The 27348-nt window shown below is 41.2% G+C and overlaps 1 protein-coding gene across 2 annotated transcripts in view; it reads right to left on the bottom strand.

Moving 5' to 3' along the window:
• Positions 1-27348, bottom strand: part of VPS41 (VPS41 subunit of HOPS complex) — a 168635-nt gene that overhangs the window by 59075 nt on the left and 82212 nt on the right. For both annotated transcript variants that reach the window (XM_045793496.2, XM_087861201.1), the window contains exons 8-10: positions 12803-12922; positions 11318-11464; positions 5643-5709 (exon numbers count right to left, since the gene is read on the bottom strand). In XM_045793496.2, the coding sequence (XP_045649452.1) occupies positions 5643-5709; positions 11318-11464; positions 12803-12922 (334 nt within the window). The remainder of the gene's footprint in view (positions 1-5642; positions 5710-11317; positions 11465-12802; positions 12923-27348) is intronic.

Here is a 27348-nt window from a genome sequence, read left to right on the forward strand (position 1 = left end):
CAGCTAATGGGCAAAATAACAAAAACATTCAAGCCGGGAGCCAATAGCACACATAAGACAAAAACCATTTAAAGCAAGTTTAGTCTGCAATTTAATTGCATCTTTTCGAATCGATATTCAGCACGCTACTGTGCTAAATGACAGAGCTAAGCTGATATGATAAGTTCATCTACTCAACTTTAGCGCTCAGGAAGCAGCAAGGATGAGGAGTGATTTAGTGAGTAGCTCACGACACGCTGCTCACACAACAGGAAAGGTTTAATAATGGTTAAGGACCTGCTGGGTCAAAAGGGTCAAACCAAGTAGTTGTATTTTAAGTTGTAAATAGGCTATTGTCAAAAAAGAAAGACAAATGTTGGTGAGGATGTGGAGTAACTGGAACCCTCGTACACGGCTGGGGGGAATGCAGAATGGCACGGTGCTATGAAAAACAGCGTGGAGGTCCTCAAAAAATGAAAAATAGAACTATCATATGATCCAGCAATCCTACTTCTGGGTATTTATCCAAAATAATTGAAATCAGGATCTTAAAAGACATTAGCATCCCCATGTCCACTACAGCACTGTTCACAACAGCCAAGATGCAGAAAACAAGCTAAATATCCACCAACAGAGGAATGGACAAAGGAAATGTGATATACAGACACTGGAATATTATTCAGGCTTAAAAAGGGAGGGAAGCCCCTGCAGCATGGAACAATATGGATAAACCCTGAGGACATCACGCTAAGTGAAACAAGCCAGCCACAGAAAGACAAATAGTGCATGACTCCGTTTCTGTGATGTATTTAGAAGAGTCAAAGTCATAGAATCAAAGAGTAGAACGGTGGCTGCCACAGGCGGAGGGAAGGGGAAAATGGGAAATTGCTGATCAACGGGTCTAAAGTCTCAGTCAAGTAAGATGAATGAGCTCTAGTGATCTGCCGTCTGACGCTGTACATACCGTCAACAATAATGTATCATACACTTAAAACTTAAGAGGGCAGATCTCAACATCAGTGTTCTTACCAGAATAAAGGAAAACTTAAAAATTTCAGAGACCAAAAAAACCCCCAAACTACCTTGATGCATCAACTAAACTGAAGTCAAGCACTAAAAAACGCAAACAAAAACATCTTTTTCAGACGGCTGAAAGAATCACATCACGATCTGGATTCGGTTCCCTTTCCTTAGAAACCATTTTGATAGCCATCCAAGGCAACTATATTCTAGATATTACCGAACAATTCGAAGGAGGAACAAAGAAGGGCTATCCATCCTAGAATAAAACAAGGGGAACTAAAGTCTCTACTTTTCCAAATGAGATACTTTGCTGAACCAAGATAAAGAAAAAATCCACTGCATTTCATCTGGCCGTTTTAAGATCAGGTGAGCAGACATGATTGCTGGCATACTTAAAGGGGTGTTTGGATTCTAGGGAATATGCTTTTTATCTGAACTCCCAGAGTAAGCTTCTAACCTTCTCATCAGTTCCTCTGGCTGCAGCTGAGGGCACGAGTTAGAGAGAGGGAATGCATGGGAAGAACGTATGGCATAGGGGTTACGAGTGACAGCTTTGAAACTCGGCCTATCCTGAGTTCAAATGCTGTCTTCTTTGCTTATGAATGGAATAATCTTGAGCAGGTTACCTGACCTCTCTGAATCTCACCTTCTTCACCTACAAAATGTGATGACAGGCCCTATTCAGCTGGATCCCTGTGAAGATTAAATGAAATTCTACTTGGCATGTGCCTGGTAGTTGTTTTTATAAAAGGAACAAAATGTATTTGTTACATCAGGTGTTTCAGATCTCTTACCAATACTTGTTACGGAGAAAATTTATTAATTCGACACCCAACAACAAACATTTGAGTCTCCGGCATGCACGGAGTGGGAAAGGGTTACTACTCTGAGGAGGAATGACTAGAGGAACAGACATGTAATAAAGCAAGTACAGTAAAATCTTAATTGCAGAACCTAAGAGCTGAGTACATGGGTGCTACTGTTTTCATGAAAATTCTTCACCTGTTTTAGTTTTCTTCATAATAAAATGTCAGGGAAAAAATTTAATGTAGAACAGAGGAATTAAGAGATAATAGAGAGTCAAACTGAATTATAACAGAAATCCGTACAAAGCCAGATCCTTAAGCAAACACCATGAATGATGCCAGAGCTGTCCCAATTCCTGCTGAACCTCAGGCTAGGGGATAAGCCATGTCACTCAGGGCATAAGAACTGTCCCCTGCTGGAACCTGCGTGACTGGGTCAGCACAGTCTAACAGGTGGCTGGACAGAGACACTTAGATCCAGGAAAGACACTGACCTCACAGCTCACCTCTTCCACCACACATATCTCTCTTTTCCAGGTCACTGTTTTCCCAATCAATCAGGAGGCTAAAAATAGAACAAATTCTAAGAGTCACAGCCTACAATCAACTGAAGATACAAACACCACTTAATTAAAGAGAAAAAGATGTCCCTTCTCTTCTCCTCCCTCTCTTTCTTCCTGGCTTCTGTCATTTTACATAGATTCCTGTATAGTTTTTCTCTTGATTAGTTTTTTTTTTGAAACAAGCTTCCATATGAAATCAAGACTGGGAAGTCAATTGTGAATTCCCCTCATGTAAGTCCTCTGACCCTGGCAGCAGACACCCAGAAAACGACCCACGAACACTGGCTTCATTTCTCCATACTAACTGCCATTCCATGAAGCCCGTGGAAGACTGGTGAAAAGTGTGAAAGGGGGAAGGAGCCCTGTGATAACCCAAGAGATCCAAGTTCAAATAAGTATGGCATGCTTAGACCACAACCTACTTTTAACAATGTAATTGGGAAAAGAAACTGCAACCAAAAAGCCTTACATACGGAGAATGTGTTCATGGGTTGGTGACTGCCCAGTTAGCTTAATCTTTATTATCGTTATTATTTTTCATTTATAAGAATAAACTAATATCGAGAACGAAAGCTTTTGTGTTGTTCTTGAGATTCTGATTTATAAGTTAGAGTTATAAACATCTGGCTTCTAAGAAATGTACAGCCACTGGTAGTTCTTTAACCTCAATGCCATTTTCACCTCATTTACTAAAGAACAGTGGCTCACACTGTTCAGGGCTAAAGCAAATTGTAATCCAGACCTCCTAATATTTCTCTTTTCCTCTATCCTCGTCAAGGACTCTTATCTAAACCACTTTGCCTCACGCTGTGGAAATGGTTTATATTCTTAAAGATTTGCTCTCAAGAGGGGAAAAAATGGTACTTAACCACTAACCATAGTAGTAAAACGTCAGTAATGCGATACTGCCAGCACATACACACGGTCTATTTCACGTAAATTGTAGGACAGATGAACTATACTTTAATAACGTGATCCCAGGGCTCCGGGGCCACCACTGGGCCAGCTATTAGCAGTCACAGAGCTAGGCTGGAAGTCTGCACAGTGATAATCACCCCCATGATTCAGTGAGCGCCTACTGTATGCCAAGCACTGTGATAAAGGCGTTGTTTAGGTCTCACTCTCACAACCAACTGCAAAGGCAGATACTATCCCCTCCATTTTACAGGTGGGGAAAGCCTGGCTCGGGAGGGTGAAGCAAGTTCATCAAGATCATACAGGAATTCAGCGAACTGCTTTGTGTCTCCAGAAGCTGGTGGTGGTTCTGCAGTTAGATTCTGTCCATTTCTAACGCCACTATAGTTAAGATCTGAGACTAGATAATTATGTCCCTGGGTCCCCACTGTCATGGGGGCTGCCATGAGGGTAAAGCACACAGGGGACTGGCCCACGCCTCATGCGTGAGCAATCAACATCAGCTAAGGAGAGGACAGCTGCGACCCTTTTATGCCTTCCTGGCAAGTCTTCTATCCTTAAAACTTCCCAGAGGTTTTAATTTTTTTTCCACTCAACTGTATTTAAGATATTGGAATATTTCTCTCTCAGGACACCGTGCATTGAGGTGTTCAGAGGATTTTGCTGGGAGGCAGGGAAGAAGACGGAGACACTGAAGAGGTGATCGTGACCTGGTAGTTTCCAGTTTTCTCTAGTGTCTTGTTCCTCAGTTCTCAGGACCATCATATTCTGCACAGGCCTGTTCTGTCTGTACACCGAACAATCCCAACTATGCACTTATTTCTCTTTCTAAGGCAAAAAGTTATTAAAACCCTACCATCCACTTCTGTCTTCAAGTACAAAACATCCCAGCTTGAAATGCTCTGACCACATAAGCCACGGTGGGGGGGGGGGGGGTGGTAACACACACCTTTCTGGTTTTAGAAATACAGTCATGTGCAAATGATTTAGCTTCACCTTGTTATAAGAAGCTCTCAAAGTGATATTCCCCACCCATCAACCAAATAGGTAAATGAGCTTTTCAGCTGACTTATAATGTGGCAAAACTTCTTTGTCACGCAATGTTTTCTCCTACTGCTTGGTTCTAAATAGTCCCAAAATAGGTTTTACTATATCTGTTCGATAGGCAAAAGTCATTCTGCTTTCATCTTTTCTGTCTGAGTAACTTCTACACTAAGTTATAAAACTAAGCTGTAGAAAGTAGTGGTAGATCATTCGGCATCCTTCTCCTGAATAGGTGTTTCCCTGAGTCACGGATCCATTCAATACACGGCATTATTTAGTACCCACATCGGGCCACATCCCGGAGACACGAACGCTGGGCAAGAACAGACCTAGAGTGAGCTCTCAGGGAGCTCACAGTGTGGGGGAAGGGACCGACCGGCACTGAACAATTGCACCGTCACGGCAAGTGAAACAGGTGTGAGAAAGGAGAGTGACACCCATGCTTCACAGGGGAGGGTCTGACCTCGTTGGCAAGGTCCAGGGGGCTCGCCCGGTGGGCTTTCTCAAGCAATACTTGAGCTGAGGAATGATTAAGGGTCAATGAAGTGCAAAGAGGCAAGAAGGGCCTTCTGGAGAGACCCGAAGAAGCAGCATGGATGGGCGAAGGTGGCCAGTGTGGCTGCAGTGCAGAGACCAAGGAGAAGCTTTGTATGAGTTAACGCCGTGGAGGCCGGGAGGGCCAGCACAGACCCCTGCACTCACGTCAAGAGTCTCCTCTCTGTGCTACAAACAATGGGGATGGGTTGAAGGGTGGTGACATGATCTGATTTGTAAGCTGACTGAAGTGGGGAGACCAGACCACCGTAATTCACAGTGGCAGGAGACAAACCGGTCAGGACGTTGCTGCAGTGACCCAGAGAAAAGATTATGGCAGTTCGGACCAGACCAGTGATGATGGAAATTCGTAGTCAGAGGGTATGTGTGGACAGGACCAGGCGTCAGTACCATGCGAAGAGCTGTGCATGCACGAACTCTCTGAATTCCCAACCACAACCTGTGGGAAAGGTGTTCTTCCTCACATTTTATAGACGAGAATGCAGAGGCATGTAGCAATTTGTCCAAAGTCCAGGAGGAAACAACAGAACCCAAACCCACGGTTATTTAACTTCAAAGCCAGCTACAAAAATACTGTGTATAAATTGGAAATACAGTTAGAAAAGAGGGTCTCTACAGCAAAGTTTCAAAACTTAAAAGCTTCTTGACCTACTTGACTAAGGTCCCAAGTGATGAGCCCTGAAGACAAACACGATTTTTGGTTTCCCTTTACTGAACTGGATTTTCTTTTGACGTTTTACACTCGTAGAAGTCTTACCTATCTCAACATATCGACTTGGCAAATCCCTCATTTCACTGGCGTGCCGCTCCTTCACTGAGCAGATCTAGAAAATAAATGCACAGGTTATTTTACTCATTTGATGGAAAACTCATCATAACATTTCATTCAATATATGATACTTTTGTTAAATTAGCCATGTAGCACTGAGATGGAGTGCACACAATCTACTCAATGACTTAAATGACAGAAATTAATTTCAATGACACATAGCAACCATTACTTATATTCTCCAACATTATTCTTCAGTAAAGTCTTATTCAAGGACAAAGAAAGAAGGGAAACTATAATATCGTTTTAACATGTTTCCAATGACCCATTCTCTGCAACTCTACTTCGGGACTACTTCTATCAAATAAAGCTCCGGCAGAAACACACAACCAAAAAGCCCAATGGCTAATTGGGGCAACATTCACATTAGGGCTTGTGTTTCTGACTACATATTAGTCATTTATCTCACTGTTGCTGAGTAATACTTTGCGTAAGTGGCACCATGCTCTTCTCTCAAGTGTTTAAAAATTAAAAAAAAAAAAGTGTTTTAAAATCAGTGTATTATATATTTTAAATCAGTGTTGGCAAACTACAGCCTGTCCTTGACTGGTCTCTTTATGACCTGTAAGCTAAGAAGAGTTTTTTACATTTTGAAAGGCTAGCCCAGAAGGAAGACAGAAAAAGAAAAATATTCAGCAGAAACACTATGTAGTCCACAGAGTCTAAAATATTTACTACCCTCTAAAGGAAAAGTTTGCCAATCTCTCTTTTAAATTATATGGATACAGTTTGGATATGTATGTGTGTGTGCATTTAACACACACACACACACACACACACACACACCCCAAACAACACACCCCAAACAACACACGTGTTAACCATGGTTATTTTAGGGTGCTGAGACTATGGTTAATTTCGGTTTTCTTTGTTATATTTTCTGAAGTGAATATATTCTATATTTTAATAAGACAACAAAAATTTACATAAGTTCTGCCATCGAGGTAAGACAACCTGAAGTTAAATACTGATTCTACACAACTTTTATCAGGGATCAGATTTTTTTCCTTTTTCTTTAGGTAGCTATAAAAGAACACGATAAATACTACTACCCTAAGTTTAGCTACAATATAGAAAATTCTAAAATACACAAAAACCCAAAGAGAAAAAACAAATATTACCCACTATCCCAGTACAAAGTGAACACATTAACAATCTTTTTTGTTTGGAAGCTACTTTTATTAACCTAACAATTACCATAAGTAATTTAATGTATTATTTAAATATTCTTCCACAACACAATTCTTTAATGTCTATAGTATTTCACTGCACAAGTGTACTGTAATCTTCTTACAACGCCCTTTCAGACATTCAGTTTTTGCCTCTGTCCAACCTGAAGGCACGATTCACATACTTGGATATAAAACGTTTGGACTTCTGTTCCCACAGGATAAATTCCTAGAAGCCAAACTGGGGTTCGATGGGGATGTGACCCTGCATGAGGTCTGGTTTGGTTTGGTTAGTACGCATGCCCAGACTGCTGTCAAGCAGTGCAAGGACTACATGACAGGCCCTGCTCTAACACAGGACTCGAACCCAATGCTGGGGACGGGGGTAGAAGCATTTGCTTAGAAGGACTGGCAGTTTACTCCCTTTATGGCTTTTTGTCTCCTGTCCATCTCAGACAATGTCCTGTCCATTTCCAATGTCCCCAGTTTCCATCTCCTTTTGTTAGACTTCTGATTCTTCCGTCCACACTTGCTAGGGAAACTACCTAATTGTCTATCGGGCTTGCCCCCCAGTACCCAAGGGACAACCGTCTTAATGTGCTGATAAAAATACATGGGTAGTGTCTCAAATGGTTTGAAGTAGAATAATAGAAAGTAATCCATAAATAATATTAACTAGTGCTTTCAGCAACTACTGGGCACCAGTCCTGAGGTACGGGTTTTAAGAAACAGACAGCTCTTTTCTTAGAAAGAGTGGGGAAGACACGCAAAGAAGTTCTTTTACTCAAGTGTGAAGGGCAAGTACAGAAGTACAAAGTAGGGGTGTCTACTGGCAGGGGAGGAAGGCTCCTCGGGAAGAGGGAACTCAGGCCGAGGCCGGGCTGTTTCTCTACCCTGCTACAAGCTCTCTGACGACCGGGACACATGGCAGTTCTGGTGACTGGGCTCTCCTCTCCCCACTCAGTTCTGTGGTCTGAGCTCTATCCCACGCCTCAGACGGGTAGCAGCAGGTGCAGGTGGGTGAAGAGTGAAGTACCACCCTAAGATCATGTCCTGCCTAAGAGCAGATCGATGATCTCAAGAGCTTTTACGTTGACAGGCAGGTTCTCACCCACGAACGCACATCTGCTTCCATCCGTCTCCTCCACTTCTCCTCTTACGTGTCTAACGGGCATCTCAAGAGGACACACACAAAAACATCTCCTGACTTGCCCTCTAATGTGTTCCATCAGCAGTCTTGCCCGTGTCAGTAAAAGGCGGCATCGGTTCCCAGTTTCTCAGGTTAAGAGAGTCATCGTTGACTTCTTTTTCTTACATCCCACATCGAACCATCAATATATACAACAGGGTTTACCCTCAAAATACATCCACAACCCAGTCATTCCCCACCAGCTCCACCAGGCTGATCCAACACACCAGGATTTTTACTGAGGTTCCCGCACTAGCCTCCTGCCCCGTCTCCCGTCTTCACTGCCCCTTTGCTGTTTGGCTCCGCACAGCAGAGTGATCCTTTCAAAATCCAAGTTAGATCATTTAACTAAGTCCATTGCTCAAAACCCCTCTGCTGGCTTTCCACCTCACACATTAAAAGCCAAAGATCACACAAAAGCCTGTGAGGCCCTACACAATCTGCCCCTACACAACACACCCACTTCCTGCCCTCCCCCCTCTCAGGACTTCCATCCCTCTCTTCCACACCTTGCTCCATCCGCTCTGGGCATAACGGCTTTCATTATGTTCCACAAAGACACGCCAATCACACGCCTGCCTCAAGGATTTTGCCCTGGCTGCTGCCTCTGCTGACAGCCCCCCACCCCGCTCCAGCTGCATGGCCTCCTCCCTCCAGATCTCTGCAAAGGGCATGTTCCTTAGGACAGATATCGTCCCTGGATCGCTCTGTATTAAATGGCACCCACCCCGGCCCCTTTCCCCATTTCCCTGTTCAACTACTCCTCTTGCTATTTACCACCATCAGCATGGTATATTCACCTGCTTGTCCATCTTCCCTGACTAGAACATCGCCTGGCACATTGTGGGAACTTGGCAGGTAGTGGCTGGCCGAATGAATGAATGCATGAAAGGCTCTAACTGCACGCTTTACTACACCGTGTGGCTGTCCCTCCCCAGTAAGACTGCTCTCTGAGAGGAAAGATTACGTCCTGTCTTCTCTTCCCTCAGCAGAACGCATGCGGATTCTCAACTGAGAAGAAGTACCCGACATACTACTAACTGAGTCTGAATAAGAGGAATCCCCAGTAAATAAAAAGAAACATTTGACGTAAAAAATTACATATGAGTTGGATCATAATTTGGGCACGCTGAAGGCATACTGGTTTCCCATGGCTGCTCTAAGAGACTACCACAAACTTGGTGGTTTAAAATAACAGAAATTTGGGGCGCCTGGGTGGCTCAGTCGTTAAGCATCTGCCTTCGGCTCAGGGCATGATCCCGGTGTTCTGGGATCGAGCCCCACATCAGGCTCCTCTGCTGAGAGCCTGCTTCTTCCTCTCCCACTCCCCCTGCTTGTGTTCCCTCTCTCACTGGCTGTCTCTGTCAAATAAATAAAATCTTAAACAAAAACAAAAAACCAAAAAACAAAACCAAACCCAGAAATTTATCCTTTCCAAGTTCTGAAAGTTAGAAGCCTAAAACCAGTTTCAATGTGCCCAAATCAAGGTGCTGGCAGGACCGCACCCCCACAGAGGCTCTAGAGGAGACTCTATCTGCGACATGCCTCCTCCAGCTTCTGGTGGCTTCCAGCATTCCCTTGGCTGTGCACGGCGCTCATGTCTGCCGCCCTGCTAGTGCTGCCTTCCCCTTTCCCGTGGCAGCGCTCCTTCTTTAAGAATACTGGGACTGCATTTAAGGCCCACCCAGATAATGCAGGACAATCTTCCCATCTCAAGATCCTTAATTAATCGTATTTCGTGCCATATAAACATTTATGGGTTGTGGGATTGGGACCTGCTATCTTTGTGGGCCATTATTCAGCTTAAGAGAGAAGGCATTTCTGGTAGCATTCAATAAACTTCTGTGTCCCTATGGCTTAATTTTCCTCATCTTTGACCAAAAGAACAGAACATCGCAACTTTAAACAGCAACAAAAAGCCACTTGGTCCACTTAAGGAAATAAAAAAAATACCAAGAACATAAGTTTACTGGATGAGTAACCACACATATGGGATAAGGAGATCAGAGAATCACTTTTCGCTTTTTTTAATCCTAGATTATTAGGCACACCTTCCCTTCTGCTATCCTAAATATGAATCAGGCTATGTTCGCTTGATACATGAAAACAACTGAGAAAGAAAGGAGAACCTGAATCACACCAACCTAAGGGCCAGGAGGACCTTACCTCAAGTTAACAGTGCTTGTTTTGGTTAACAAGAAGCACCACATTAACAATTTTTATGCTTTCCTTTTCCAGAGAAGAGTACATTTTAAATAACCATGTCTCTTTCAAGACTTTTATAGACTTTTACGGCATAATAATGACAACTGAGGTTTATGAAGCACTTAGAACATGTCAGATTTTATGCTAAGCTCTCCGTACGCATTACCTCATTTAATCCTGCCCAAAGCTCAGGACTCGAGAACAATCAGTACTCCCATTTGTGGATGAGGAGTCAGGCTTAGGCTCACACAGGAAGTACATGGAGAGGCTGGAACTGATCCCAGGCCTGTGCGACTCTAAAGCCTGAGCTCTGCCACTAGACTGTTGCTGGGATACTTTCTCGTACTATTCTTAGCTAATTTTTTGTTTATTTTGTTTAGATTAAGCTATGTATTTTTAAAGGGAAGCCAACAACTACAACTTTGGGTTCTGAAATACCTAATACAAGACAAACACTGGTACGCGAAAAATAAATGCGAATGAGCTCTGGGCCCTCCTTTGTAGAATGGCTGAATTTCATTTATCCAGGCTCACAAAGGGCAGATAGCTGCATGCCACGCAACAGCCCCTCATCTTATCAATAGTAAGTCTGGGCCTCTGCTCCATCCAACTATGACCAAGCAAGCGGGATGATTTAGTTTTAATATTCTTTTTCCACCATCATCAACTCTAACGAAGAAGCTAAGGGGAATGGAAAGAACAATCAAGAATGGAAAACCTGACAAAGCAACGAAACCAACCACACGTTCCACAAATAGCTAAGGCCAACGGGGCCACGGGGAACGTCAAGATCACAAATGGCAGCACCACTCTGAACAAGGAAGAATTCACAATTTGTCTCGAGTGGCAAGGAAAAAGAAAGACCGTATCTCCAAATTTCTGCATAAGAAAGGATTTAAACATAAATGAGTATCACATGACACTAACATTCAGGGAAAAATAGTTTGGTTCCGAGAAGCCACTCAAGAACTCATCTTCCTTTGGACCCTCCTCAGTGGATCTTTAACAACATGAACTAATGATCAAGAGAAGCAAACCACCTTGACAGAAGTCCCCCAGCCAATAATCAGCGTCACGTTGTCCTTCCAGCAGAGGCTGCATGGATACATATCGGGGCGAAGACTTATGTCATCCCGGGGCACGTTGGTGATTCTCTGCTTGGAGGTGACGTCAAAAATCTTCACACCCTGGAAAACACAAGAGCATTAAGCATCCTCTACTCAGGAGAAGGAAAGGAAAGGAAAACTTATGAACAGCCCCTGCCACACAATGACAAAATCCTGACAGTGTTTCCTGAGCGCCACTGGGAGCCATGCAAAAGAAAACGCTCCTACTCCATACAAACCCTGTGAGAACCCACAACAAAAGAAAACCTCTACCCTTCTTTTGCGACAAAAGAGATTTTATTAGCAGATGGCATCAGAGGCTCAAATACAACACAAATGGGAAATGGACTGATATCAAGCACTGCATTTCCAAAATGACAGGCAAGTAACATTTCTAATTGTATTGTTCCACTGTAAAAATGGAGTTTTTTAGAAAAGCTTTGAATCTGACAAACCACTATGTGTAAAGAAAACTACACCTGACATTTTAAAGCACTGAAATGGAAACATCAAGCAAGCAGCTAACTAAAAATAAACCAAGAGGCCACAGGTTTGTTTACCCTTAACTGTGACCCGGGAGAAGTTTAAGAAAAGTCCTGAATGGCAAGGTGGGTTCTGGGAGAATTCTACCATTTAAAACTGAATAGAACGAATTTACTAAATTATACCTTGAAATTCCAAAAGATATGCCAGATGTCAAAAGCTAAATTTTTTTTTAAAGATTTTATTTATTTATTCGACAGAGATAGAGACAGCCAGCGAGAGAGGGAACACAAGCAGGGGGAGTGGGAGAGGAAGAAGCAGGCTCATAGCGGAGGAGCCTGATGTGGGGCTCGATCCCACAACGCCGGGATCATGCCCTGAGCCGAAGGCAGACGCCCAACCGCTGTGCCACCCAGGCGCCCCAAAAGCTAAATTTTTAAACTTTCTATTCAGCCTCTCTCACATTGAGGAAACTTTAAATAGAGTACACCACCAAAAATTACAATCTACTTTTTAAAAGGCAGGCCTCTTTTTCACCTGTGATTATACGGGGAGTAAAATGAAATCAGCAATATCCTGTACTTGTTCCATAGCAACTATACTTGCCCTTGGCTAATAGGCAAATGGTATTTTCAACACCACATTCCCAATGCAACCCTTCAATTATTAAGATGCCTTTTCATTTTCTTGGCTCTTCTCCATGCCTCAGGTTTCTTACTCCAAAATAAAGTCCAGAATATGTTGGGAATTACTCTATTATGAAAGCCAAAAGCAATCTAATCTCTTTAACCTTCCAGGCATGAGAGCAGTCGCCACTTGTAGGTCTTAGAAAAGACCACCGCACACAGTGGCAACTCTCCCTTTGTCACAGCTCTTCAAACGTGGCCACTTTTCTGGCTCTGAAGAAGGATCAGGAAGATGAAGATGTGCTTTTACCATATTATTGGCCCAAGCAATCAGATGGCCTCTCCACTTCACGCTCCGTATGTTCCCTTCCCCTTCGTGCAGGACAGAAGACTTCCATCTGCTCATCCAAGATCGTTCAAATAGCAGCAACTAGGGACAAATACAAAAGATTTTAGAAACTAATATATAAGAATATACTAGATTTCTAACTTCTTCTTCTTTTTTTTTTTTTTTTTTTTTTTTTTGGGCCTGTCCAGGGAATGTTGAAGTTACTACAAAGTCAAGCCACAAGATGGCACCAAAAAACCAAAATCCATGGAGAAAAACACAGATCCGACGTCAAAAGATCTGTGTCACAGGAAGTTCTGCAAATGATTGCCCAGAAATTAATTTATTTTGTAACTTGGGAAATCAAAACCTTGTAATTTTTTCCTTGAAAGTAAAATACTAGTCACAGCTAAAGTGCAATAGTCAGAAGCAGCCTGGTTTTCATTTCACCCAAGAAAAATCATTCAACAATGATGTTTGAACAGTAATTCATGCCATAAAAGAAGACAAACTTGCTTTAGGACTAAACTTCTTTAAAAAGTTCATAGTTAGCCAGGGTCTTTATTTTAAAGGGAAGAACCTATAATAGTAAAAAAAAAAAAAAAAAAAAAAAAAGAAAAAAAAAAATCTCCTGCGGGGGCGGGGGGGGGGGCACCTGGTGGGCTCAGTGGGTGGAGCAGGTGACACCTGATCTCAGAGTTGTAGTTCAAGCCCCACTCTGGGTGTGGGGATTGCTTAAAAATAAAATCTTTAAAAACAAAATCTGCTGGATAAGTTTTATTACCAAATATACTGGTTAAAAACTTCTAAGACTGGTGAAGATGCAGTTCTAGTAATTCATGCATTAGTAAGGATACAATATTTTTTGATTTATCCAATTTAAGTCCCTTAAGACATTTATACAACATAACTTATATATAATATATAATTTATAATATATAACCTCAGACATGTAATCCTGAAATATACATTTACCTTTTAAAAGCAATGCTGATGATAGATTCCATCACAGCATTTTTGAAATTCTTATCTTTAGCGTAAATTTCAGTTTACCTTAGTGTATTTTGTGTCCCTTCCCACCCCTAAGGGGGAAAAACAGGTAACAGGAGAAAGAGAATAAATTCGCATTTTATATGTATTTCTTACAGATCTTTCTCAATAGTTAGGCTCCTGTAGTCAAAAGGGGCACAGACACATACACCAAAACGCTAAAATTAGTGTCCACCTTCACAAATACACTGAGAATGGTCACTTTAAAATGACATAAATGTCTGTCATTTGTTCTCTATTATCTTTGCAAAAGAAAGGTGGCCTCACTCAGTCCACAGTGGAGACTGGATGGAGGGCTTTTACTGACCATATGGGATCCTGTCTTCCCATTAGATAGATACAGGATATCCTCCTTATTCTCGAAGATCTTCCCACCCACCTCGTCCTTTCCCAGTCCAGGTTCTAAGTAAGAAATCACCACCACCATGCCTCCGTGCTCCCAGTTAAAGACCCTTAGGTCTGTCTTCTGTCTGTGACTCTGCCTCTCCCTTGGCCATGACACAAAACACAGGGCCAAGAAGGTCGCTGAATGTGTTCACTATTTTGTGACAGGGTAAGTCTGCAATCTGGGGGAGGAGAAAGCCTGAGAATATTGCTCCTGCTACACCTTCCACTCAAGACGGGTAACTACAAACAATCACATTAAACATGAGGAATTGATAAGATCACAATGCCTATCTTCCACCTGTGGCTTGGATCAGAGGGAGGGGATTTTCAGAAGTGGGCTGGGCTGCAGGAGTGCCCATAACCGCCTGTTAGGAGGAATGGTTTGGGTGGGTGACAAGGAGAAAAGTGTGGTGTCACACGGCATCAGATTCCTCTCCCTCCGATCCACCTAGGGGGTGACTGGTACCGCGTGAAAGCGGAACATTCCACACCTGTGCTAGGAAAATTAAATATGCCAATTTTAAATGAAGATGTCTATAAAATATGACAGAAGTAAGACCTCAGTGAAGGCTACGACTTAACTCATTACAAGAAAAATCCCATCTGGGAAGCAGGTGGTAGGGCAGATACCAGCATGCCCCAACACCTCATGCTCAGTGAACGGGGGTGGAGGTTAAGGGAGTCATGGAGAAAATCGCACTCAGGGCCACACAGGCCGCGGTCAGCACTGGCAGTGTAACCGGAGTAGCCACGTCCACTGTCGTGGGGCCCCACAGCTTGGAAGGAGAAAAAGGTATAACAGCAATGGGGTGGGTGCCTACTGGTGGCAGGCTGTGCCCTACTAGAGGCGGGCAGCACCTGCACAACCTTCACACTCCTCAGTGACTACAGCAAGCAGGCTTTTACCACGTACATCACTTCCCTGCTGCACCAGTAATGACACCCTTTGGAAGCCATTTCCCCAACACACAATTGTGTTCCAAGTCAGGCAGGAAGGAAAACATAAAACTTCCTTCTCCTACCATGTCCAGAATAAAGGATTTGGACACATTCCACAAAATCTATGACATATTCACAGCACCTACAACTGTGAATACTGAATATAGACCTCTCCCAGTAAACAGGAATAAGAAAAAGCACCAGCACTATGGAAGAATTCAGTACTTGAGAACAATGGGACTTATCTAGGGAATAAGGGAAATCTCCCACTCCTGACTCCACATGAGTGAGACTTTCCATCAAACAGACAAGAACTTTAATAATAATTCTTCTTCTTCTCAGATGACAACAAAATTAAGCAAATTAACACCAAAGGATAAGAAACACAAAGCAAAGTTGAAACAAAAATAAATACTCGATGCCCTCGAGTAAGACAGGAAATCAAACTGTGCCCAGAGCACTTTGAAAACAAGAATATAAATACCGCACATCTAAACTTTAGGGGATGCAGTCAAAGTTGTAATAAGGGAAAGTCCATAGCTCTAAAAGTCAGGACTGAGCAAAAACAGACGCGCATGCACTAGCTACATGAGAAAAACAAAAATACTTTACTGAGAGATAGCAGAGCTACATAAATGTGAAGATACATTATGTTCCTGGATAATAAGATTTAAAATTCTCACTGAAGAGCTTAAGTCTTAATAGTTAATCTGTGATTTTAATGAGGCACAAAGAAAACCCCAAAGGAATTATTTACGGAACCCCCAAAATGTTATCAATTCATTTGAAGATATTTGAGAATAACAGGAATTTTTTTTTAATTAGATGATTTGTGGGTGGAAGGATGGGTGTTTTGTAAAATTAATAATCAAAACAGTATAGCAATTGTCCTAGAATTGGCAAAGTAAAAAGAAAAGAAAAAACTATCAAAGTTGGATCAAAACAGGGAGGAAAGAACAGGGGTGAGGGTGGGGCGGAGTGTGTGAGCGCACGCGCAGGGAAGCAGGTGCCCTCAACTCACCCTCTTTCTGGAGAATCCTTTAGCGCTGGAGAGTCGAAGCTTTAAAAATGGCCCCAGAAGTCTGTGCCTAGATATTTATGCTCAGAAGTGATCAGACGAGTAAAGAAGTACGTAAAGTTACTTATAACAGCCAGAAATGGACTAACAGTTGGGAAATGATCGACTAAAGCATGGCAGAGCTGATCACCAAAGAAGAGTAGGAGTCCAATTATAAATGATTTTATACACATACATTTATTTAATGTAAAAAGATGTCCAGGGCCATTAAATAAAAAAGCAGATCACAAAACAGAATATGACAACCTTTAAATAAAATATGTGTATCCATATATAACAATCTGAAAGATATCTTACAATGTAATCATAATTAATTCTAGAAATAGGTGATAGAAGATTTATATTATTTCTATTTCATGATTATTCTGCTTGGAACACGTGAATTATTTTTATGTTAATACATAGAGGGCTGAAAATCCACTCTCCGATTTTGATAATCAAGATAATTTAAGGGAACAGTTGAAACAAAACAAAACAGTATCAATAGTTCAATGAAACCTAGAGAAAGAAGGAATGTTTGAGTCATACTGAATATGTATTAGAATTAATTCACCTAAACTGTACCTACTTTTACATTAACTCTAGAAAACTGTTAGTTAAGTCTTGTTGCAGTTCCAATCAATACCCAAACTTCCTCCAGCTGAGCCGTTCTGCTGTGGCTTACAGTACAAAGAACTGGGCCTCCTTTGTCTCCTGCTCCAGCTCCAAGGAAAACTTCCAGCAGAGGGCAGGAAGATAGGGAGGGAGAGAAGAATTCTGAATTCAGCTGTTCTCAGGGTTGAGTCTGACTTTCCACAGTTCTCTTACAAAAAACCTTGTGTACCCTGCTCTGACACAGGATCAAAGAAGCTTCTTAGTATTTTTACAGTACAGACAGCACACGTCATTCTGTACAACTGAGGAGTGCTCAAAAAAAGGTGGGGGGAGGCTGATATACTACTTTCTGGAAAGGAAGACAAATGTTAACTAATTTACATTACAGTTTTAGACACGATTCATGTTATTTTCTGATGTTTCTCAGCAGTAGTTTCAATCATTTTCCCTTTATATTTTGTGGATGAAAAAGAAGCAATGATATGTAAACAAACGGCCTTAAATGTATTAGGGAAGATCTTCACCTAGAATTCTTTCGTAAGTCCTCCTCATTTCTTGGTTCTGTATACATGTTAGGGTCACGATGGTTCTACCACGGGATAACGACTACCAACCACTCTGTATCTCATTCACTGAGATTCATGTATTTACTTTTCATCTCCCCAACAGACCACAAATGCATCAGGGAAAGAAACCACATCGACTTTGCTAGTCACACAGGCTACAAGGAACATGAGATACTGAGTAGTTTTCCCTGGCCCTACCAGTCACAGTGTGTTTGCTGCAGGGGAGCTACGTCACACCCCAAGCCCTCCAGTTACTCAGCCCATCTTCAGTTAGTGATGTCCCTAAGCTATTCTGGACACACTGGCATTTGCCCCGATCTCAAAAATCTAAGGGAAAGAACCTTGTGGACTGACTGGTCCACAGTTACTACGTCCTCGATGTAACAAGGACATCCCTCGAAAAAGGGCTCATTTACACTGGCTCCGCGTCCTACGCCTGAAACGTTGGTCCCGTTTCCTTTGCTCAGTGGCAGAGGAGATTATTTGTGCACAGCTGATCACAAATTTGGGAAGTGCCTTTAAGGTTAGTCTTCCTCTATCCAGTTTAGCTGACTGCAGTTCTTTCACGTCGGGATGCCACCCGGCCTCTCATCTGGCCCGAACGGTGATGATCTGAACAGTGCATGTGTGCTGCCGAGGCGCTCCCCATCCCCACCATGCCTCCTCTCCTGGTGGTCTAGCCTTGGCCTGCTTCTCTCCTCTACGTTACCTTCCCTGGTCCTTGAAGCACGTATTTCTGCCTTCCCTCTCCACTCTACTTTCTTCCTTACTCACAAGTCCTAGTTGCCAATCCATCCACAGCAGAAAACCTGAAATGTCAGCTGGTAGTCACGAGGCATTGCCATTACTGCCCTTCGAAACTCTTCGAATACAACTACGCAGCACCTCAGGATTTGATTTACAGCATTTTGTGGGACCCACGGTTTCACCCAGGAGGGAAAAGGACCAGACAATCCACTCTCTGCTTTTCAATCCTAATCTATGGGAATTTCAAGCAACACACCGTCTGGCAGGAATGCCAAGGAAAGTTCTGCTTCAGTGATTTAAGAAAAGATAACCTCTTTTCTTACAAACAGTCTAATTTAACTACAGCAGGACTATCTGCCTGTATTTCACTGACATTTAATAAAATCCATTTCTTTCTTCTAGTCATAAAACTGCCTAGAGACCTACTGAGCATGAATGTTCTACAAAGCATTTTAGAGGGTAAGTCATTGAGTGAACTACCTTTAAAAGCAGCTGGTTAATTTATTTGGTTCATCTTCCACATCCCATAATATTGAATTGTCATTATCACAATACTGAGAGCAATTTAAGCTCAATGGGAGCTAAGTACATAGAGAGGAAAAACTGTTTCCAAGAGGTCTATTTTTTGTTGGAGAAAGTATTCTAGGGCTTTATTTCCCATAAATCCACATTCTGGCAGTCAGCACTCTTGGTACTTATATTTCAATAGGAGCCCTCACATCCTCAGCAATATACTTTATTCTCCTATGTTTTGTGCTGATAAATCTATCTAGTACTTTGCTACACTACAGAGTGGTAAGGATGCACATCCCAGAGTCTCCCACACACGGGGCGGGATTCCTATTGGGCTGTAATAAAGCCACCGATTCTGGCAACATAACACCCATCATTATCCATTGCCCACTCTTCCCTGATGGAGGAAAGGGAGGATGATTGGCCCCTTTTTAATCATCTTGTGATCTTTCAAGTATATAAATCACTTGAGTCCTTCAGGCTTCCTACACACCGGTGGCACCGCTTGCTCTGACAAGCAACGGTGTAGGGAAGAGTGGCTGGTGGGCAAAGCCCACGGGCGAATCCTATGTGGCAGTTGCTTTACTGCAGGAAGGACCGAGGGGCTTGGAGAAAACAGACTCTATAAAGACAAAATGCCAGATCCCAGAAGATGCTGGAGCTCGAGATAATAAAACTGAGAAATAAAGAAATGAAAGGAAAACCCAGAGCATTAGAACATGCCGATTAAGACTGCCTTAGTAAAAACAGATAAAGGGCATGATGACGGGCAGGACCTGTCACAGAAGGACTTAAACATCCAAAGTTGGACATGATTGGAAATGAAATTTTACAAATCAAGAAAGCAAGTGAGAAAAAATGAGTGAGCACAGAGAAGAGCTGGGAAATTGTTTGGCTGCTGACAATAGTCCTGGAGCTGGATGGGGGCTGGAGTGACCAAGAAGAGTGGGATGGCCGGTGCCTCTGTCTTGCTTCCTGCTTTGGCTCAGTACCAAAGTTTAAAACCCACAGCTTTTCCAAACACCATCCAGAAAGAACATAAAGCATGTAGGAAGAGAAAGAGAATTTCCCGAATACAGCATTGCTTAAATTCAGTGGTGATTTGCTGGACAAGTTATAATCCTTCCATCTCCTCTCCTGAGAGGTAATTTAACATGTTTAAAAGAGGTTAAATACAGGCCAAAAACTGCTACCACAGGAAGTCTCTGCACACAGAAAGATTTCTAGAGCTTGCTTGACAGACCACTTGCTTCCGAGCAATGTTTGAGTAAACGCAACGCCAATGCAACACAGGTTTTGGACAAGCCCTTGAAATTAACCAATCCCGTGAAAACTATGTAGACAGAACAACGCTTTGAAATTTGAGAAACACCCTACCGACATAAGGTAACAGTCAATTTAGTGGCCAAGAATTCCAAGCTACAGGTTCAACGAGAACAAAAGAAGCTAACACTAGAGGTGCCACGTAGGAGCAGTTTCCTTTATATTAAAAAACTAGCGATGACAGATAGATACAGATCTCTGTATCCATCTGCCCACCTATGTGGGTTTAGCAACTAACTGTGGCCAGATGTGAGGGAGGCTCCTATTTAACCAGCCATCTGCAATTTCTGCATATGCAAACACACAACTGCAACTATGATTTTAAAAGTAAGCAAGGTATTTTGAAATAATTTTACCACTTAAAAAAAAAAAATCTTCCATTACGGGTCCCACAGACTTAACAGCGCTGGGGGTGGTTCATGCCAAACACCCTGGGTCTGTACTTCAGTTTGCAGCTGTTAAAGGATACATTTCCTGGGGCTGGGTTTAAGGTTGGACCCCTTCAGCAGCAGCCTAAACACAAAAGTCATCCACTGGGTAATTAAACTTGAATTAATGGGCTGTGCGATGCACAATGATCTCTGATTTTAAATATGTATAATCTCAATCACAGACGACTGGAGGGAGATCTTCACCTGGTGGGGATTACGAAAAAGAAATATAAAAACTGCCAAGTCTTGAGAAACAGAGAAAGTCACCTGAACACACAGGTTTATGTATTTGAACAAGCACTTGACTCAATTTAAAGTTAAGCAGAGGGGAAAAAAAGATCAGGACACCATGTGCAGAAGAAACCAAGTCAAATGAACTTGCCTTTCACGGGGCACACTGGTCTGTCCTTGACAGCCTCCATGCAAGTGGCAGAGCTGACGGTTTGAGGGCAGACCCACATCTGTGTAGGAGCTTCTACGTGCCCTCTTTTTACACACGTCCGTGTCTACTCTACAGTCTCATTATGACTCCTATATAATGCCTCCCTGGGAACAAGAATAATTATTCCAGATTTAGCCAAAATTGGAGAAAAGGCTGCAGGCTATTCAGTAAGCAGCAATAATTTGTGCTCAAACTGACAATAAATATCAAATGGACAGTCTTCATTGTCCTGGCTTCTACGGTAATATTAAAAGCTGCCCCAAGCAAAGAATACAGTCAGACAAATCACAAAGGAAGATATATAAGTGGCCAGTAAATAAAAACGTTTGAAATTGCTAATAATTCAAAGAATTTACAAAATAGAACAATGGACTATCTTTCTTTGTATATTAAAATTGGCAAAGAAAACGTGGAGAAACAGGTAGTCTCTACACTGCTGGCATAAACAGGTGTATTTCCTCGAATGCAACTTAAGTGGCGGTATGCATCTAAATCATAAAAAATAATCATGATCTCTGACTCAGTAATCCCAGCCCTGCGAATCAGTGCTAGGAAAAAACTAAAAAGCATAGCATGAGTTCATGCCCAAAGATTTCCAGCTTCATTACAACATGATTAATGATAACCAAACCTGGATACAAACTAATGGTCCAATAATAGGAGAATGGTTAAAAAAAATTAAATAGATCAGAAGAATGGAATATTATATAACCATTAAAGAATGTTTGAGTTAAGATTAGACTTCAACAATGTAGGGAATTTCATATGATTTACAATATTAAGTAAAACAGAGATCCAAAATAGTTGAGATTATACATTCTTTTATTATTGCTTTTTCTTATTATAAAAGTAATGCATTTTTTAAAGGATTTATTCACTTATTTGCTAGAGAAAGTGCATGCACAGGTGAGCACAAGTAGACTCCCTGCTAAGGAGGGAGCCCGAGGTGGGGCTCCAACCCAGGACCCTGGGATCATGACCTGAGCCGAAGGCAGAGGCTCAACCAACTGAGCCACCCAGGTGCCCTAGTAATGCGTGTTTTCTTAAAAATAAATAAATAAATAAAGGCAGAAAATGCCAAAGAAGGCCCAAAAGAACACTCATAATCCTGACCAGACATTGTTAATGTTAATATTACTAATATCGCTAATAATTTCATAGGTAGCCTTCAACGAATATTGCTATACACATAATTATATTTCTACAAAAACAAAAAAGAAATCAGAGTACACATACATTTTTGTAAAGTACCTCAACAGAAGCAATCTAGCAAACGTTGTGCATTTTATTTGTTGCAACTGAGAAAGAGAAAGGCGGACATCCAGGAGTTGGCTGGGCACTCACAGCTAGGCCTTGGTGCTCTCTGGGTGAACATAAACAATTTCACACCAACATCAGACAAGGCCTCGTGACCATGAAAGATCAGGACAAAAAGACCACTCCAAAATCATGTCTGAACACAGACAAAATATGAACACTTTCCAAGCCACATAAATGATCAAATATCTCCCTATCTCCCTATCCTGGCTAAAATGAAAGACTGCTGCTTCTTTACCAATTATATTTTTAGCCTTGATTCTCTCCTCCTCCTAGATAAGATTTATTAACATACCCAATGGTAAAATTACTCTTGCTTCCTGGAAACTGAAAGGAAACAAACAATAGGGGAAAAAGAAGAAAGGCAAAGGAGTCCAAAACTATCCCATGGAGATACATACAGGTACACGTTCTTCCCTCTCAAAAGGCTTCGAATACTCATTTTCCTGCAAAATCACCATTCTGATTCATGGTCTAACAGACTAACTGCTTTCTGCCAACAGCATGCCACCCATTTTTTTTTGGAAATACACTGTACGCCATTCCTAAAATCCAGGTACTATGTGTTCACAGCTCCTAACATGGACCCGACACAAAGTCGTGTTCAAAGAAGCAGATTCAGGCCAAACGGTCCTGTGAAATGACTGTGATTCAGTTTGCACTGGTGACACCAACCTACAATACTTGCAGTTTAAGACCCCTTTGCTTTAATAGCCGTATCTTAGAAAAAGAAAAACCTCCCAAAGTTAATAACGGTATTTATACATCTTTTATACAAACAGACAACACCTCTCACTGTTCATGACAGTCACTGTATTAAACCCCACAAGAAAACATGATGAGCAATCTCAAGTAGGCAATTATTCTTACGCAGTCATTAACTACTCAAAATACTTAAGAAAAATCACAGCACTCTCAACACGCGAAGAAAGATATTTTCAGTAAGGAGCAAAGGATGGTTTGATTGCTCCAGGAAGACAGATGGTAAGCTTTACATCAGAATTCAGGGGAAAGCTGCAAACAATATGGAAATATTACGTATGGAAAAGTGAGCTGAACTCATGAAAGAAAAAAGCTTCTACTGTCAACAGGCTGTTGATGGATATGAAACGAGAGAGAGCCCTGAAGAAAATGAAGTTGCCATGACTCCATCTCAAAGACTCTGGGAACCCTACAAGCTGACATCAAAAAAGCAATTCATATTTGAGACAAATGAACCTGATTTTGAAAGCAATGAAGAACGTCTATTTTTGACACCGAGATAATTTCTACTTTAAGAACTGGGTTTCTGTTTTTAGCTCAGCCAGTTCAGTACGTACAGAAAAACCTGCCAAAACATACTTTTATGATATAGCTATTTCACAACTTGGTTTTTACATACCTAATGCTTGTGAAGGTTATACTTGTGTTGTACTTCCTATTAATGGGTGGTTTTCAATCAATTTTGGTATGTGTAGAGCATGAAATGAATTTCTAGTAATGGAACCATAATTTATAGCATAGTACTTGAAGAAAAGAAGGTATTTATGTATAATAGTTCAACACGCAACCACTAGGACGTAACTCTGGTAGCTGCCTGTGAAGTAACGTGTGACAAACGTTTGCATGTATAAAGCTGCCTTCTGACCACTTGCAGAAATATCATCCTCGAGATCCACTGGACAATATACCAAGCAGGATAACGGACAGTCAAATCCCTCTTGGCCCCAGGAAGCCTGGCTCCAACCTCGGCAGAAGACAGCAAACACGAAAGGAAACACCTCTCCATGTCATGGTTAGTGGTTCACTGGGCTGTCGGGATTCTAAAAAGATCTGCATTAGTACAAAAAGCCACTCTATTGAATTCCCTTCCAGAAAGGATTCAGAAGGCAATCTGGGAAAAAAAAAATACATAGAATGCAATCTGAATTTGCAGATCACTGTTGGAAACTTACAGAAGCTAGCTGATGCTACCACCTCTGTCCTTCAGGTAAAATCTGCCGTGAGCCTTCAGCTCCGAACAGCAAAGTGCTTCTCCTCATTTCATGCACACAGACCCTTTTCTTGTTTGCTGACTGACATTTTCTAGCTTACAAAGCAACCTGTCCCTGCGGCCAGGTCCCCTCATTCTATCCCACCACAACGCCAAACAGCTGACTATCTCATTTCTAAAAATGAACTCGGCTGCAAACAGCCATCGTGACAATTTAATAATTTGTCAGAGGGGTAGAACCAACTACTATGAACTGTATTTCAGAGTTCAAAGGTAGAGGTCGTAGGAAGCTAAAGTTTATCTGCTGACGGAGAAAGCTGAGCAATTAAAAAAAAAATCCAGGTAAGATCTGCTTGGCCAACTTAATTCTAAAATAGAAACTTCATTGCTATGCTCATGTATTAGAATTTTTGCTACACAAGAGGTTACACTTAAAAAAAAAAAAATCCATAGGTTCACATGTTTGAAAGCTCTCTCCAATGGCACTTTTAAGAGATGTGCTTTTTCTTTCCTTTTTTTTCCCCCAACATGGAAACAAAACAGAATTTAGAATAAGCTTTTTATGCTCATGTGTCAAGCAGGGGAGTCTAAATCCAGCTATGGCATTCAACTACTGAGAAGTTACCTTGAAAACCTAAAATAAAAGTTTATGCCAAACAGAACTACAGCCTCCTCTTCCTAGTCCCTGGTGGATAAGGAGCTCTCTCTAAAGACCAAAAAGCCAGAACCTTAAAAAGGAAGTAACAACAAATGTGTCAAACTATAGTCTCAAATGTTTTCTGCTACACTGCTGTTTTGCAGGGCTATTCTGAACTGTATGTCCTAATTACTTGAAAAAATGTTTTTACAGGAATCAACATTTTTAATAAAATCAGAGCAACTAAAATATTTCATTAGGCATCTCTTTTAATTTTTCTTTGGAATATCCCATTGTAGGACTCCCGTTTTCCCCATTTCGCTTCTCTAGTCTCTGTGCTACTTTCCCCATTGTTTACAGAAGTTGGCATATAATTCAAAGACTCATTTAGCTGTCAGTCTAGGGAAGATCAGTGTTCTTAAGGGTTAAAAATGCCTCTACTCCAGATTCCACCTTCATCTGGCTAGAATAATTTCTCTTTTAAAGGCAGAAGGTCATAACCTCTCAGTGACACGATATTTGTCTTAACTCTCTTTTCTCCCTATAGGATCCGCCATCTGCTCTGGACAGAGAGGTCTTGGTGTCTACAATATGTGATTATCGCAATGCTATTACCATTTGCTAAATTCTGGACGCTTCAAACTTGCTATGCTTAATTTACAGTGCTAGTTGAAAATTGAAAAGATCAGAGTTCCGACTGGACCGATGTCATCTTGTTTTTCTCATTTTTCAAAGATATAAAATGCCATAACTTGTTATAAAACAGGCGGATCCTCCTAAAAACTTGCCAACACTTTCAAAATGAAAATGATCATTTCACAGTAGTGCCCTCTTTTTAATGCCACCTTCTCAAAGCCTTTTTCTTTGCTTTTAAAATCAAGGTTACACTCCTTAATGAAATCAAATATTTTCTGAAATATTTTCAACTATATAAATGTATTTTACAACAAACAAAACGTACTAACGCCAAAACTCATGCAGCGTAAGTGATCTTTAAAAGTGCAGACCATACACGCACAGAAGGAAGAAATCGCTCCAGGGGTTTCTGCAAACCACACCAACCTGGTACACATTTTGGAAATCTCTAGTTATTTAACTGCATACAAAGAGGTCATGATAGTTTATTGAATAAACACTACTTTTTTACTGCTTAATAAGTACATATTTATATAAGAAACTTAATGGATCCAGACAAATCAGTCGATAGTTTGCATGTTACAAGTCCCTGAATGGAAGACACATTTACATAGCAATGTTTCTTAAGCCCCTAACGCATGTATGAGAAATTATGACGGCTTCTTAAGGAGAAAGAACTCAAAATCAAAATGTTTTAAGAGGAGCTAATTTGTCATCCCACAAATAATTACAGCAAAATTAGTGCCTCTAAAACCTATAAAGGTTATTGGCACAAGGGTAAGTATACACAGATCAAGAAATGAAAGTCCAGAAATAAATGCTAACATTTATGATTAACTGATTTTTGATGAAGAGGCCAAGACAATGGCAAAAGAATCATCTTTTCAATAAACGAGGCTGGGACAACTGGATATCCACAAGTAAAAGAATGAGCTCAGACCATGCACAAAATTAACTCAAATTCTAGACCTAAATTTAAGAGTTTGAACTATCAGACTCTTAGGAAAAACACAGGCACAAATCTTCATGACTTTGGATCAGGCAATGATTTCTTAAATAAAACACCAAAAGCATAAGTGTAAAAAAAAAGGGGGGGGTAGTTAACAGGACTTTATCAACATCTAATACTTTGATAGTTCACAGGACATCATCGGTAAAGTGAGGAGGCAGGTCACAGACTGGGAGAAAATATTTGCAAATCATATATTCATAAGGGACATGTATGTATAATATCTAAACAATTTTTCATAAGTGTATAATAAAAAGACAAATAGCCCAATCAAAAAATAAGTTAAGAATCCAAAGAGACATTTCTCCAAAGAAGATATACAAATGGCCAATAATCACATGAAAAGATGCTCAACATCATTAATCATTAGGAAAATGGAAATCAGAACAATAATGAGATACCATTTCACACCCAGAAGGCTATAATCGAAAAGACAGATAAAAATGAACATTGGTAGGGCACCTGGGTGGCTCAGTTGGTTAATAAGCGTCTGCCTTCAGTTCAGGTCATGATCTCAGGGTCCTGGAATCAAGCCCCACATCAGACTTCCTGCTCAGCAGGGAGCCTTTTTCTCCCTTTGCCCCTCCCCACCTTGTGCTCACTCTCTCTCAAATAAATAAAATCTTTAAAAAAATGAATGGTGGTGAGAATATGAATAAACTGAAACCTTCATATATTGCTAATGAGAATGTAAAATGCTGCAGCCACTTTGGAAAAGACTGACAATTGAATTGTACACTTTAAACTAGTAACTTTATGATATACAAACTATATATTAATAAAGCTGTTAAAAATATTTTTAAAAAATGATTTTATATCACTTACAATGATGTGTGTAATATGATTTTTCATATTAAAATATCACACATATATACTTTTTATCAATC

The sequence above is a fragment of the Ursus americanus genome, chromosome 3 (assembly GCF_024610735.1).
Source record: "Ursus americanus isolate L20-20 chromosome 3, mUrsAme1.1.p, whole genome shotgun sequence".
Lineage (NCBI taxonomy): Eukaryota > Metazoa > Chordata > Mammalia > Carnivora > Ursidae > Ursus > Ursus americanus.